Source organism: Agelaius phoeniceus, chromosome 3, assembly GCF_051311805.1.
Source record: "Agelaius phoeniceus isolate bAgePho1 chromosome 3, bAgePho1.hap1, whole genome shotgun sequence".
Lineage (NCBI taxonomy): Eukaryota > Metazoa > Chordata > Aves > Passeriformes > Icteridae > Agelaius > Agelaius phoeniceus.
In genome coordinates this window covers 75071920-75084342 of record NC_135267.1, presented here as the reverse complement: position 1 = coordinate 75084342, position 12423 = coordinate 75071920, and the positions used below count along the sequence as shown (strand labels likewise).

Here is a 12423-nt window from a genome sequence, read left to right as displayed (position 1 = left end):
TGAAGTGGTCATCCATCAAGTATATGAATCCAACCCATGTTATCAATGCACCTTCTATTTCTGCCATTCTTTAGGGTAAAAAAGAGTCTGTAGCTCTCCCATGTCCATAAAAACAATTCTGTACCTTCTTGCAGCAGCCAAAACTTGGTGGGCTAGTAGTCAGTTTCATCAGGTGGTATAGAAATAAATTAAGCGCTCAAAGGAAAAAATAATATTGCAGTTCTCTCTGCTGCCTGATAATTAAGAGCAAAATATTTAGGCATTGTTTTTAGAAGCAGTCTGACCTGAGTCTAGGACATTGCCACCATTCAATGTTTTTAGAAATATTTCGTTCCAAAAAAATTGGATTAGTATAATTTAATAAATCTAAGTATGCCACGCAGTAAATGTGCTTTTGGTGAAGTTGGAGAAGGAAAACTTCAGTTATATAAACTATGAAAGAATCTAGAATCAATTCAGTGAACAATATGTTCACACACATGTATATAGACATGATGCATGTTCATTTAACTGAGAATTGAAACATTCTCTGAAGTGCTACCTGCTAAGTCCTGCAACTTCAGTCTGCTTTAGGACAATAAAGTAAAAATTTCTCAGAAAGAGACTCTGTTGAGGTGAGTGAAAAACCATCATGCTTTGATAGTGGGACATGGAAAAGGAGGTGAGATTCAGCAACAGATGTTCCTCCCATGCCTCCTGGTCTTGCATAAAAGGTTGCTGGTGGTGTTGCATAAGTCACTGTTTGTTGGAAGTACAAATAGCAGAATTTCTTGTTAACAGTTAGACTAACAAACTGACTTTAAGTAAACTCAGCAAACACAGAAGAACCAGAATATTCCAGTAGCAGGTGGAGATTCAGTCTTCACAATTCACTTCAAGCAGTTCCAGCCCAATTATCTTCCTTCTGGAAATACTATAACTTTTGCACTCTTGTTCAAAACATAACCCTTCTTACTTAAACTTTTTTGAGGTGCAGTAGTCCCTAACTGCAGTAGTCCCTGCCTTGCTGTGATTTTGGTATTGTTTCTTTGTTTCTCTGGTGTTTCCCAACATGAATACTGCCTGTGATATTGTTTATGACTTTTTTTTTTTTTTTTTAGGGGGGAGATAGCGTCTTTTTTTTTACTTCTGTGGGGCTTCTTTTGTATATTTTTCAAAATAATTTTTATTTTGTATTAATTTATAGCAGTTCTTTAGTTTTCCTCCCAGTAGAATGGGTTTTAGAAGAGAGAATATTTTTTTTAGTTTGTTATCAACTCCAGGAGAATAAAGATGGTTTCTTTGAGGTAAATGAAAGATAGATAAGTTTGCATTGCCCTCTGAATGAAAATGTGGGCTTATTCCCTAAATACAAGAAGGTATGAGGATTAAAAAATTTGAAATGAATTAATTCTTAATCCTATTAACCTTGGCTGGTTTTATTCTCTCCCTGTTTGTTCTTTAGGTATGAGCAACCTAAATGTGATAATGGTGCCAGAGCTCACCCAACAAAAACAAAGGATTTGTACAAAGGGCGCCAGCTTCAAGGTCAGTGAAACGGATCAATTTAAGTTTATGCATTCCAGTGCATAAACTGGAATGTTCACTACAGTAAATTAGAAAGCAATTCCTTACACTGTATCAAAACAGGGTATCTTTTAGATACCACTGTATTGATTTGCCACTGACTGAAGTCTTTGACTTTGGAGCAGTGTAAGTCAATATGGGTCTTGGGATCTTGTCAGAGAAAGTGAGGCTAATTTTAATCAGTAGTTTAATGGCCATCACATTTACTTGCTGGAATTATTATTTGCTGCTCTCATATCAGGGAGATCAGCAAATACATCCAGGATAACTCAACCTATGCTTCATAATCCTTGTTCTAGCAAAATCCATGGGAAATTGGCCTCCATCTTCAAATCAGTATCCATAAATAATATAATGGATACATAAATAATGTATCCATCTTACTTTTCTCCAAGCGTATCTTTATCAGTTTACCTCACAATAATACTTCTTGAAATGATTCTTTGTTAAAAGAAAAAATGGTGTTAATTAGAGTTTTCATTTTTTTACACATTTTATAATCATGTGAGAGATCTTATCTGTGGATAGTTGAGCTTCACAGAAGTCAGTAGACTTCCTTAATTTTTGAAATGGCCTTTTAGTATGCTTGAATAACTTGAGGAGTAGCAGGTTTAGTGATATTGCACATTATGAGAGAATTACAAGTCATTGTCAGCCATTGTAAAGAACCAGAAAGTAAATAATATGTGCAGATCTTTCATGTAATGAAAAATAATCTAGTTTGGTCAGCCAAAGAAACATTCAGACAATTTTCAAACTATGCCCATCAGTGCTGAAATGCATATTGAGTGAACACATAAATGCTCTCTGTCATGAAATAAATTTAATTACAAGGTGTAATAAAAAAAACCAACTAGATATAACTCTAAGTTGTGTTCTATATAAAAGCTAATCAAAAGACCTGGTTAAAGATGCCCTGCTTATTGTAGGGGGGCTGGAGAAGATAACCTTCAAGGGTCCTTTCTAACCCAAATTATTCTCTGCTATTTACAACTCCATGGAAAGCAGTGGAAAGTTAGCCATCTTCAACAAATTATTTCACACAACACTTGCATAGTTACAGACTTGCATGGTTACTTGATTTTATGGGTTTTTTTTCTGAATGGAAAGAACTTCACTTAGAAGACATTATAGCAGAGCAGAAGTTGAAGAAACAAGTTTTGCAGTTAAAGATATCACTTACTGGTCATTCCTACCTTTTGGACTCTTAGAGTGGGAATGGGCAGGTGAAGGTTTTTAAGATTGCATATATCTGTTTTTTATCTAAACTGCTAATGTTTTCATACAGTACAGTAATAAAGATTTATCCAAAATCAAGATACAAGTGAAATTGTTAACAAGAATTTTCAATGCTGCAAGCTCCTACTTGATAAATTAATTTTCATTAAGTTAGGCAATGGTATATTGATTTTCTTTTTTTTTTTTTTTACATTATAGTATTTTGCATTATGTGTGCTTTAGTCAAAAAACCACTACAGCAATGCAAGCCTATAAGTGTTATAATTGATATGTATGACATTGATTTGCTCTCTCTCGTGTTAGGTTGCCTAATCTTTGACTTCCAAATGCCTTGTGTTATTTTAAAATAAGGCAAATACCAAAATATTTTAAATACTTATAGATTAACTAGAAGAATCTCCTATTCTGCAGCAGCATGGAATAAGTACGTGTCTGTAGAAGTAATGGGGGAAGAGGCTGCTTCCCAGTTGCAGTTGTGTTAAGATTATTTTTTTTTTTTTTTTTTCCTTTAAGGCTAAATGCACAAGTGCTTTTGCCAATAAATGGCAAATTTATTTCTTATCATGAAAGCACTACATTGAGGGAAATTAATCGAATTTACTTTAGACAATTTTTTGAAAAAAAGGAGGTTGAAAGATGAGCTTGTACAAGTATTCACACAAAGTTGTGTGAATAGCTAATATGAATCAACTTTTTAATAGCAATGAATCACTGTTATTAAGGTTTTTCTGTTGTAAGCAGCCTTGCAAAGGCATGTTTGCATATGTGTTGTCTAAATTTAAATATAGAATATAATTGCTGAGTGGTGCCAGGACTGAATAAAGAAAAAAACTAGGTTAATTGGAGTCTTACTTTTAAGGAATAATACATTTCTGAAAGGATGGGTTTGCTTGATTTGCTGATTAGAGCCACCAGTAGCCCTTGGTGAAACCATTCTGACTACCTGCCATGTAAAACCAGGAAGATTTTAAAATAATTACTTTGCTGCTATGAATGATCTTAAATGGGATAAACCCTACACGCAGATCCTCAAGTGGATTAAATTGGCATGGTTCTGCAGCTTCACTGATTTATACCATCTGAAAATTTGAACCAATTATATGTTAAGCCAAATATTTTTAGCAATAATTTGTAAGTAAACTAAGAAACAGTTTTTGGCAAGCACTGATACCTTGATAAGGCAAAATTGTGGCAGATAAGTGTCCCTTGGAATCAACAGCAAAATTCCCACTAATTTGAACCTTCACATCCTAAGGTAACCTAATCTAAAGCATCTGAAGCTGAAGGCTAGTCTAATGTTTGTAGGGACGATCCAAGCCACCTGTATCTCTTAGTTTGGACTGGAAGTTATAATAATAATAATAGAATTAATTATAATAATTCTTCCCATTAGATTTCTAGCCCTTTTTTAAAGCCAAAGCATTTTTCTGAGGTTACTTGCGGTTATGATCCTTCTCAGAAACTGGTTATTCTGAGATAATGAAATTGAACTGAAAAAGGAGTATAGAGAATGTCACATACTATCGAAACAAAAGGGTTTTTTATTTTTCTCACAGTCAGAGTTTTCAAACATTTGTATTTTGACCTTTTATTCTCTTCTGTGTTATACAGTAAAATGGAATCTCTGTGATGTACGGTCTTGATTAGTTTTTTTCCATACTTTGGATTACTGGTGTGTTAAAGAGGAATTCATTTTTCTACATAAGCTGATCAAGAGCATTTAAAAGGATTTAGCCTGAAGGCTAGTTAAGCAAAACATATAGTATGATGAAATGAGGTGTAGTTGCCCCTGTAAGCTTCCTGTTTATAAAGCTAGTCTTGCCTCTGCTCTAAGCAACCTGGAAGAAAAGGACTCTGGTGTGTAAGAGAGCAAGACTTGATAGCATACTGAGACACTGCCAGACTACTCAGATAATTTGTCTCCTGGGCAAATCCTTTTCTTATTTAAAAAGTATGCATAGAAAGCAAGTCTCTGGTTTAGGCTCTGCTGTGTGTGAGGGCTGGATAAACTTTGGATAGTACTTAATAAGATTTAAGATTTTTGTACTCTTACCTGATTTGGGAATTTATCTTATTTTCCTGCAATATGATTTTCATTACCCAGACCTGAAATTTGAAAAGCAAATAGAAACATTTTTAAAGTATTCTGGGAAATGTCATTTTGATCACATAATATTTTTTAATTAGCAGTACCCTTATCTTTTGTGCAGAAAAAACCCCCCACAAAACTGTTGTACAGAAAAAAACCCCCACAAATGAGTAAATGACACACAAGTTTCAGCAAGGGACACAATGTGAAGCTAGATTTTCAGACTTTACTGGGTCGCTATGGTTTTGTCAATTTAAGTCAGACCACTAATTTTGTTTACATTTTATTTTGGTTTGCTTAAGTTTCTCCATTTCTTTAACATGATGTGGGTTTTTTTGACGTTCCTACAGTTGTGATACTTCATTTCATGCAAAAGAAGAATTTGAGAGGGGAACGTATAGTTTGGAAATGACAGTGCCTTGAACAGTAACACAGTATACTGACCTGGGTCAATGTGTAGAGGTAGTAAATCAGTCTACTAAAAGTCTTGAAAGTCTCCCTTTTTAATTTTCTCTAAATAGCACAGCTCTTCACTGTTGAATATTTTGTTTTCCTGAGATACTGATCTCAGTTTGCCTTGATGGAAGTAGCATGCTTCCATTGCATTCATGTTCCTGTAGGTTTTACTGGTAATGTAAGATCAGCATTTCACTCCTATTTCTGTCCTTACTGGTAATCCTTCACTTCAGTTGATTATCATAACAATTTTTGATTCTAGACCATTTCTCCTAAAAAGGTGAGTATTTCAGGGTTTTGATAGCACTGAGTTAAGGAGCATCTGAAAGGTTTTTATTGTCCAGGGTCTATTTGGTGACACAAGAAGGATCCAAATTAGTTTTGCACAGCCTCTGTGAGACAGATTTTGATTTCTTTGTGCCCCCTTTTCCCCACAACCCAAATCCAAAACTCAGCACTTTCCATCCAGGGCCTAAGCTCTGTTAGTCATGGTACTCTGATGGTCTACAGTTTAAGTCAAACTTAGAACTTTATGACTCAATTGAAATGTCTTGACAGGTCTCTTGTCTAGTTAATCAACTTAATAAAAAAACAAAAAAAATCCCTTAAAACTCTTCCTTAAATATAAAGTACAAGTTGTTTTCTAATTTCATAGCCTACTACTGATTCAGCTCTTGTTTTGAGCTATGGGTGTTCTTGAGCTTAGTTTAACCTTGGCATTCAAGTAGTTAATATTTTCTCCTGCAAATCATGCATGAGAGCAGTTTAACTCATCTGTTTATTTAATTTTTGTGTTACTTAAGAGAAACAAAAATATTCTAACTGCCCAATTCTCTTCCTATTGTAATGGCTTTATTTACTGTGTTTCTGATGGGATAATCCTGCACTGACCCTGAACAGTTTATGTTTTGTGGAGCAAAACTTATGATTTAAGGTATGGGGGAATTATATGTGGATAAGTACAGTTTACTTTTGGTTGTTGGCAGTATATCTTTTTCCAAAGTTAAAGGGAAATAGTCGGAAGCACTCAAACCACAATGATGCAACACCCACAGCCAAACAGCCATCATATGAAGTGTCTCACTTCAAAGGCATCTTAAAAAAAAAGGAAAGTGATAGAGGCTTAACTGCCTTTCCTTTTGAGGTTCATTCTAGCATGCAGTGGTTCCACTTTTGACCATGACTGCATCAGGTTTTATAAGGTGCCAGAGAATTTCTCAGCTAAAATACTGAAGTACCACCACTTCCCTACCTCATCTAGCTTAGTCTGTTTCCACATAGTCCTTCGTTTCCTCAGTGTAGTCTGTACCAACACCAAGTAGAAACTAATCTTGCCTTATTTCACATTCTTAAGCATTTGAATGACTAAAACTTTCTTTTTTTTAAAGGCATCAGATAAGGCATAATGCAAATTTTTAACATGCCTGCCTTCCCATGAGCTTCAAATTGTTAGGTCAATTGGCATGTAACTGTTTTCCCATTAGCTTCAAATTGTTAGTCAATTGGCATGTAACTGTCTCCACTGAGCTGTGATTTAAAAGGATTATATTTTTATGATGTAACCAGCTTTCTGTCTGCATGAGCTAGTACTCAAAGTACTCCTTTCTGCTATTGAATCTTAAAGCTCTGAGTAGTCAACCAACCACTTGAAGTTGCTGGCTGTTTTGAATGAGCTTGTAACCATTGCTCTGAGCTCTGTGCTGTTCTGTTTTCCAAGAGGTACTTGGCAAAAAGGCTCTGCACAGAGCAGAACTACCTAAATAATGACTATGACCAGGAAATGTTGGTTCAAATCTGGTGTGAGCCTTTATGACAGTGAAGTGGTGGCAGAGCTGAACAGCTGCGTGGTGAGTTGATGGAGGGGAGCTTCCTGGAGCATGGTGGGGTCTGCAAGGAGGACGTGAGGCTCAACAGTGAGGTACAGCTCCCAGAGCTGGAGGTTCGTGATGGAAGCAGAGTGAAGCCCCCATAATCCAAAAGGAAACAGCTAGTGACATTCTATGCCAATTAGACACCCTCAAGTCTGTGGGCTCAGAGAGGGTGCAGTGAGAGTAATGAGAGAGCTGGCCAGAAGAGCTTCCCAAGTCACTTCCAGTCATTTACCAGCAGTCCTGGTTAACTGGGGAAGTCCCAGAATTACCAGAAGGTAATTAGCAAATGTAACACCCATCCATGAGAGGGGTTGAAAGGATGATCTGGGAAACTAAAGGCCTGTCATCCTGACCTTGGTACCAGGGAAAGTCATGGAGCAGATCATCATGAGTGCCATCATACAGCATGTGCAGGACAACCAGGGTATCAGGCCCAGCCAATGGGGCTTTATGAAAGGCAGGTCCTACAAGAGCACCCTAATCTTCTATGGCAAGGTTACTTACTTAGAAGATGAGGGAAAAGCTGTGGTTTTTGAATAACTAGACTTCAGTAAAAGGTGCTACACCATCTTCCACAACAGTCTTCTGGAGAAATTGAGTCTTTTTTGGCTTGAACAGATGCACTTTTTACTGGATTAAACACTGGTTGGATCGTTGGGCCAAGAAAATGGTAGAGAACGGAACTAAATCCAGTTGATGGCCAGTAACTGGTGGTATTCCCCAGGACTCAGTATTGAGGTTGGTCTTGTTTCATATCTTTTATCAATGGTTTGGATAAGGCAATTTAGTGCATCCTCAGTAAGTTCGCAGATAACACCAAATTAAATTAGATGGAAGTGTTTTTCTGCTGGAGGCTCTGCAGAGAGATCTTGACAGGCTGGATCAGTGGGTGGAGGACCACCTCATGATGTTTAGTCTCCCAGTGGGAATTTTAGCTCCAGAGGGAGGAAGTCTTGCAAGTTATTTTTCAAGGCTCTGCAGATCACATTGATTTCCTGCATACCCTCTTCTATTCATCTCCTCATCCTGATTTGATTAATAATAATCTGGCCACAGTTCTTCATACTGCTTTAATTTTGCCTCAGTTTGTAATAATTTCTTATCAAAATGAATAATCACACAAACTTACAGTAGAAATATTAATATCTGAAAAAAATAATCTCAAGCACATAACCCAAGAGCTACTTAATGTGCAAATTTGCCTATAAAAATTACAGTGAAAGCATTTGTGTTACTAGTAAAATGCCAGTGAAAGACACACTCTTTCACAGCTAACAAAAGAGAAAAGCTTGCTAATTAAAGGTGGTGCTACTGTCTCAGCAATAGCATTTCATTCATTGCTCTACTTAATATTAACCTATAATTTTATGTTAATTTTAAAGGGCTATATTAGAACTAATAAACTGACTTCATTTGCTTCACAGCATTTGGCTGTGCCAAAGAATATATATTCTGTTTCTCACCTCACTTGTTGCTGTCCTCCTTTTCCAAACAAACACCTGTTTAAGGACAGCAGTCTTGCCTGCTGTCAGTGTGAGCAGTGGAACACCTCCAGGAGAACATGCCCAGAAGGGAGAACGTTCTCCTGTATCTGGCTGGTTTCCCAGGAGGTTGTCTCACACCAGCTGTACAGTTACATTTAATCCATAATATTATATTTACTCTCCTTCTATATTTTTCCTAATAGTAAGGAGACAAAGAAGGAAATGAATTTATTAAATACTTCAATGCAAAGATTAGTCTAATCAAGAAATCCAAAAGAAACTGCAAAACAGTACATTTTAAACATTTTTGTTTCTTTTAATAAGGTCTCTGCAGAAAATACATGTGAGGATTAAGAAAATCAAGATACATTCCCTCTTTTAAAGACAGTCTAAAGTTTACAGTGAAAATACCACAGACCCTTTAAAAACAGCTCCAATTATGTTACTGTAGGATACTGAGGTAGTGTCTATGCCTAGTATAAAATCCTACAATAAGCAGAGTGAAACTTTGATCACACTGGAACCTAAAAGGAATTAAAGAATTTGCCTCATTCAACAAACTTTAATGCTGTATTCTTGAAAGTACAAGTTCAAGAAATGCTTTTAAAAATATTGAAATAACCTCTGTTGTAGTGAAGACATAGCAGAGGTATCTCATAATAATAATGGGGCATAATAATAATAATAATGTGGGGCATTATTATTATAATAATGTGGGGCAACTGGCTTGTAATAATAATGTAGGGCAACTGGCTTGTAGCTCTTGTGTAAGCAGTAGGAAAAAACCAACACCAGCAGGGAAGATTGATATAGAATAACCTCAGTGTTTTCTGCCAGAATGCCTGCAATCATTATCATCTTGCAATCTAAAAGCTGTCAAGAAAAGCTCATATTAACTGAATGGAAAAGGTGAAAACCTTTTAGTGTGCCAGGGCTGTAATCATAATGAAAAATGACACCTGAATCTTATCATGACAGTGAGTGGGAGTCACATAATAAGACACTATTTCCTCAAAGGCACATGGTATAGGGCTTCTCCTTTATAATCTGATAGAGTAAATTGAATAAAAACATGCCAAGGATTTGTAACACTGTTCCTTTCAAAATGGATCTCTTGTTTTTTTGTGTTTTCATACTTGGATACAAGTTCTCCTTGATTATGTGGCAGAAACAGCTCTCATGTTTAATCTGTGGACAGGGAAAAATAAATATTTTCATTTCAGATTGAATGTATATCTGGAGCTATATTTTCAAAAGGGAACAGCAATGGTAAGGCATTTATTCTTTGTGTTTAGTCACTTGGAGAAGTGTTCCAGTTTTCAAATAAAATGAGCACTTCAATAACTGTGAGTTCAGTAGGGATTTTCAATTCCCAGCAATTATGAAAATATCCTGTACTTACAATAAATCACCCTAGAAATTTTTTATTTTCATCAAACAGTGACTTTTTGAAATGCAGACTTAAAAGGCTAGGGCTTGTGAAAATTTAAGCCAGTGCAAGCCTTCCCACTTACTAACATTTTGAAAAACTTAATGTGTAATACAGTAATAACATCAGTCATTACTCAGCTGAATAATGACTGAAAGTGTCAAGCAATAAGCCTAATTTACTTGTCAAGGAAAATGAACAAGATGTAGTCATTAAGTATATTTTTCTGAAGAAAATATTTTTGTTTTAGCCTCCAAAAGGCTTTTTTGTGTAACCTCTTGCAAAAGGGCAAAAAATTTCCTCCTCAAGGGCTTTTAGTTGTGGAGGCCTAGAAGTTGTACTCAAACAAGGAATAACATTGCATATTTAAAAACACTGAAATAGTCTCATATGCACTACCATGTAGTAGATTCAGCCTGCTGCAAAAAATAATTACTTTGTTTACTTTTGAGAAAAAGGCTGTCTCTGATAATCAGTCCACCCAATGCTCATGTTTTCTAAATACCAGCATAGCTTATCTGAGACCAGAGGAACTGATCACCAGTAGAAGAGTGTTGCACATCTCACTGAGGTTGACTTCATTTTACAAAGTGAAATATCATTATTGAACATAGTTTCTGACTGAGGCTCAAAAGTAATGCCAGGTTTTGTCCTCCTCATCATAGCAGATCAAAGACATGATTAATTTCACATGCTTTGTCTTGGTAAGGAAGTGCTGCAACCTTGGTGCAACCACAGATAGAGGATGTCATACCTGTTGTTGTTATTATGGAGAACCTGCAGCCAGAGATAAGCTTGAAAAGACTGTGCTTAGTGCTGTTAATTGTTTGCCTCACAGCAGTTGTATAGTCTGGGATACCAGTGTTCTGGGCACTGAACAAATTACAGAACAAGAAGACAATGCCTGGAAAATTCGCAGTCGAGCTGATTGCAAAGCCACTCGGACAATGGGTGGACAGATGCCATCAGCTGGAGAGCCAGTGAAAGTTCCTGCCAATTCCTCAAAGTGCTTCAGTCTGCCAGCATGTGTCACCTTCATTTCACACTGGCTGAGCTTAAGCCACCTGGCTTCCCTCCAGGTCCTTCTTCACATCAGGTATTTAGCCTGCAGAGAAGGCATTTTTCTGGGCTCAGTGAAGAGATGTAGAATAAATTCTCTTTTTCACAGGAATGACATTTTACATGATACTATCTCAGTGTTTTCCTAATAGATGGTGTTACTCCTTGTAAGTACAGCTTATAGGCCTCCACAACTGAGAGCCCTCAAGAAAGAAATGAAATCAAACAAACATCTGGGAAATCTTTCAAAGGATTCAGAATGCTTCACAAGGTTCAGAAATTTGCTTCTCTCTAGCGCAGCAGGAGTGCTACTGTTCATAGATTCCTGATGTTAGCATATGGCAAAAATCCGTGAATAATTTTGGGAAATAAATTAGTCACAAATTTTGCCCTTTACATTTGTGAAGTTCTTGAATTTGCTTGCTATCTAGAAATGTTTTCTGGTAAGGCTTTTTTTCTCTGTAAGTCATCCACAAGCAACTCATTGTAAATATTCCTAAAGTACAATCCATGACCTGCTGAACCGTGATCCTGCAAACACTTACTTGCATTCTTCTTGTGATTAGTTCAATTAAAATCAAAGAAACTTTTACATGTGGTTGTAAAGTTAAGCCCAGGCATAAGTGTCTGTAGGATGAGGGTTTAGGTTGTTCCATGACCCTTGATATTCTATGGGCTATGTAGTCTCTGATTGTTAAATGAGACACAGCCAGCCAGAACCAGTGCAAAATCAGGGGTTTTCAGTCCCTGGGTATTATTCCTGTTCTCTAACTGTTATAGAATGCAAGTCTTACGAGTCTGAGGTTTGGGTTCCTTGAGTACATAATCCAGATTTGCTGGTAGTGCTCCAATTTGAAATTAGCTTTGGAACACAGTTCAATGCAAAGCAATGGTCATTGAATCAAGTTAATTTAGGAAGCAGAGTGAATATTCATCAGCTTTTTTTATGGCTTCTTAATCACTACAGACCCTTCTGTGCTGTGAACTTTATAATGGGGAAAAGTACTGATAAGCGAATTCCTAGGCTTTGTAGCCAAACAAATGGAAGTTATAATGGAAAATGTCTACTAGAGCTGAGCAGCAGATTTGTCTGCAGAAAATAAACCCAGAGTTTGAAAAATTCACCTGGCTCACTGAGGAGAAAAGCAGAATCTAGGAATAGCTCTTGACTAACATATTCAGCTACATAGCTAGTAGTAGTAGTAGTTAGCTATAGTACTTTGTATACTA

General features: G+C 36.5%; 1 protein-coding gene across 4 annotated transcripts in view; it reads left to right on the top strand.

The window, feature by feature from the left end:
* The window catches only part of SMOC2 (SPARC related modular calcium binding 2), a 138024-nt gene that overhangs the window by 101223 nt on the left and 24378 nt on the right, over window positions 1-12423 (top strand). For all 4 annotated transcript variants that reach the window (XM_077175624.1, XM_077175626.1, XM_054629996.2 and 1 more), the window contains exon 9: window positions 1445-1527. In XM_077175624.1, the coding sequence (XP_077031739.1) occupies window positions 1445-1527 (83 nt within the window). The remainder of the gene's footprint in view (window positions 1-1444; window positions 1528-12423) is intronic.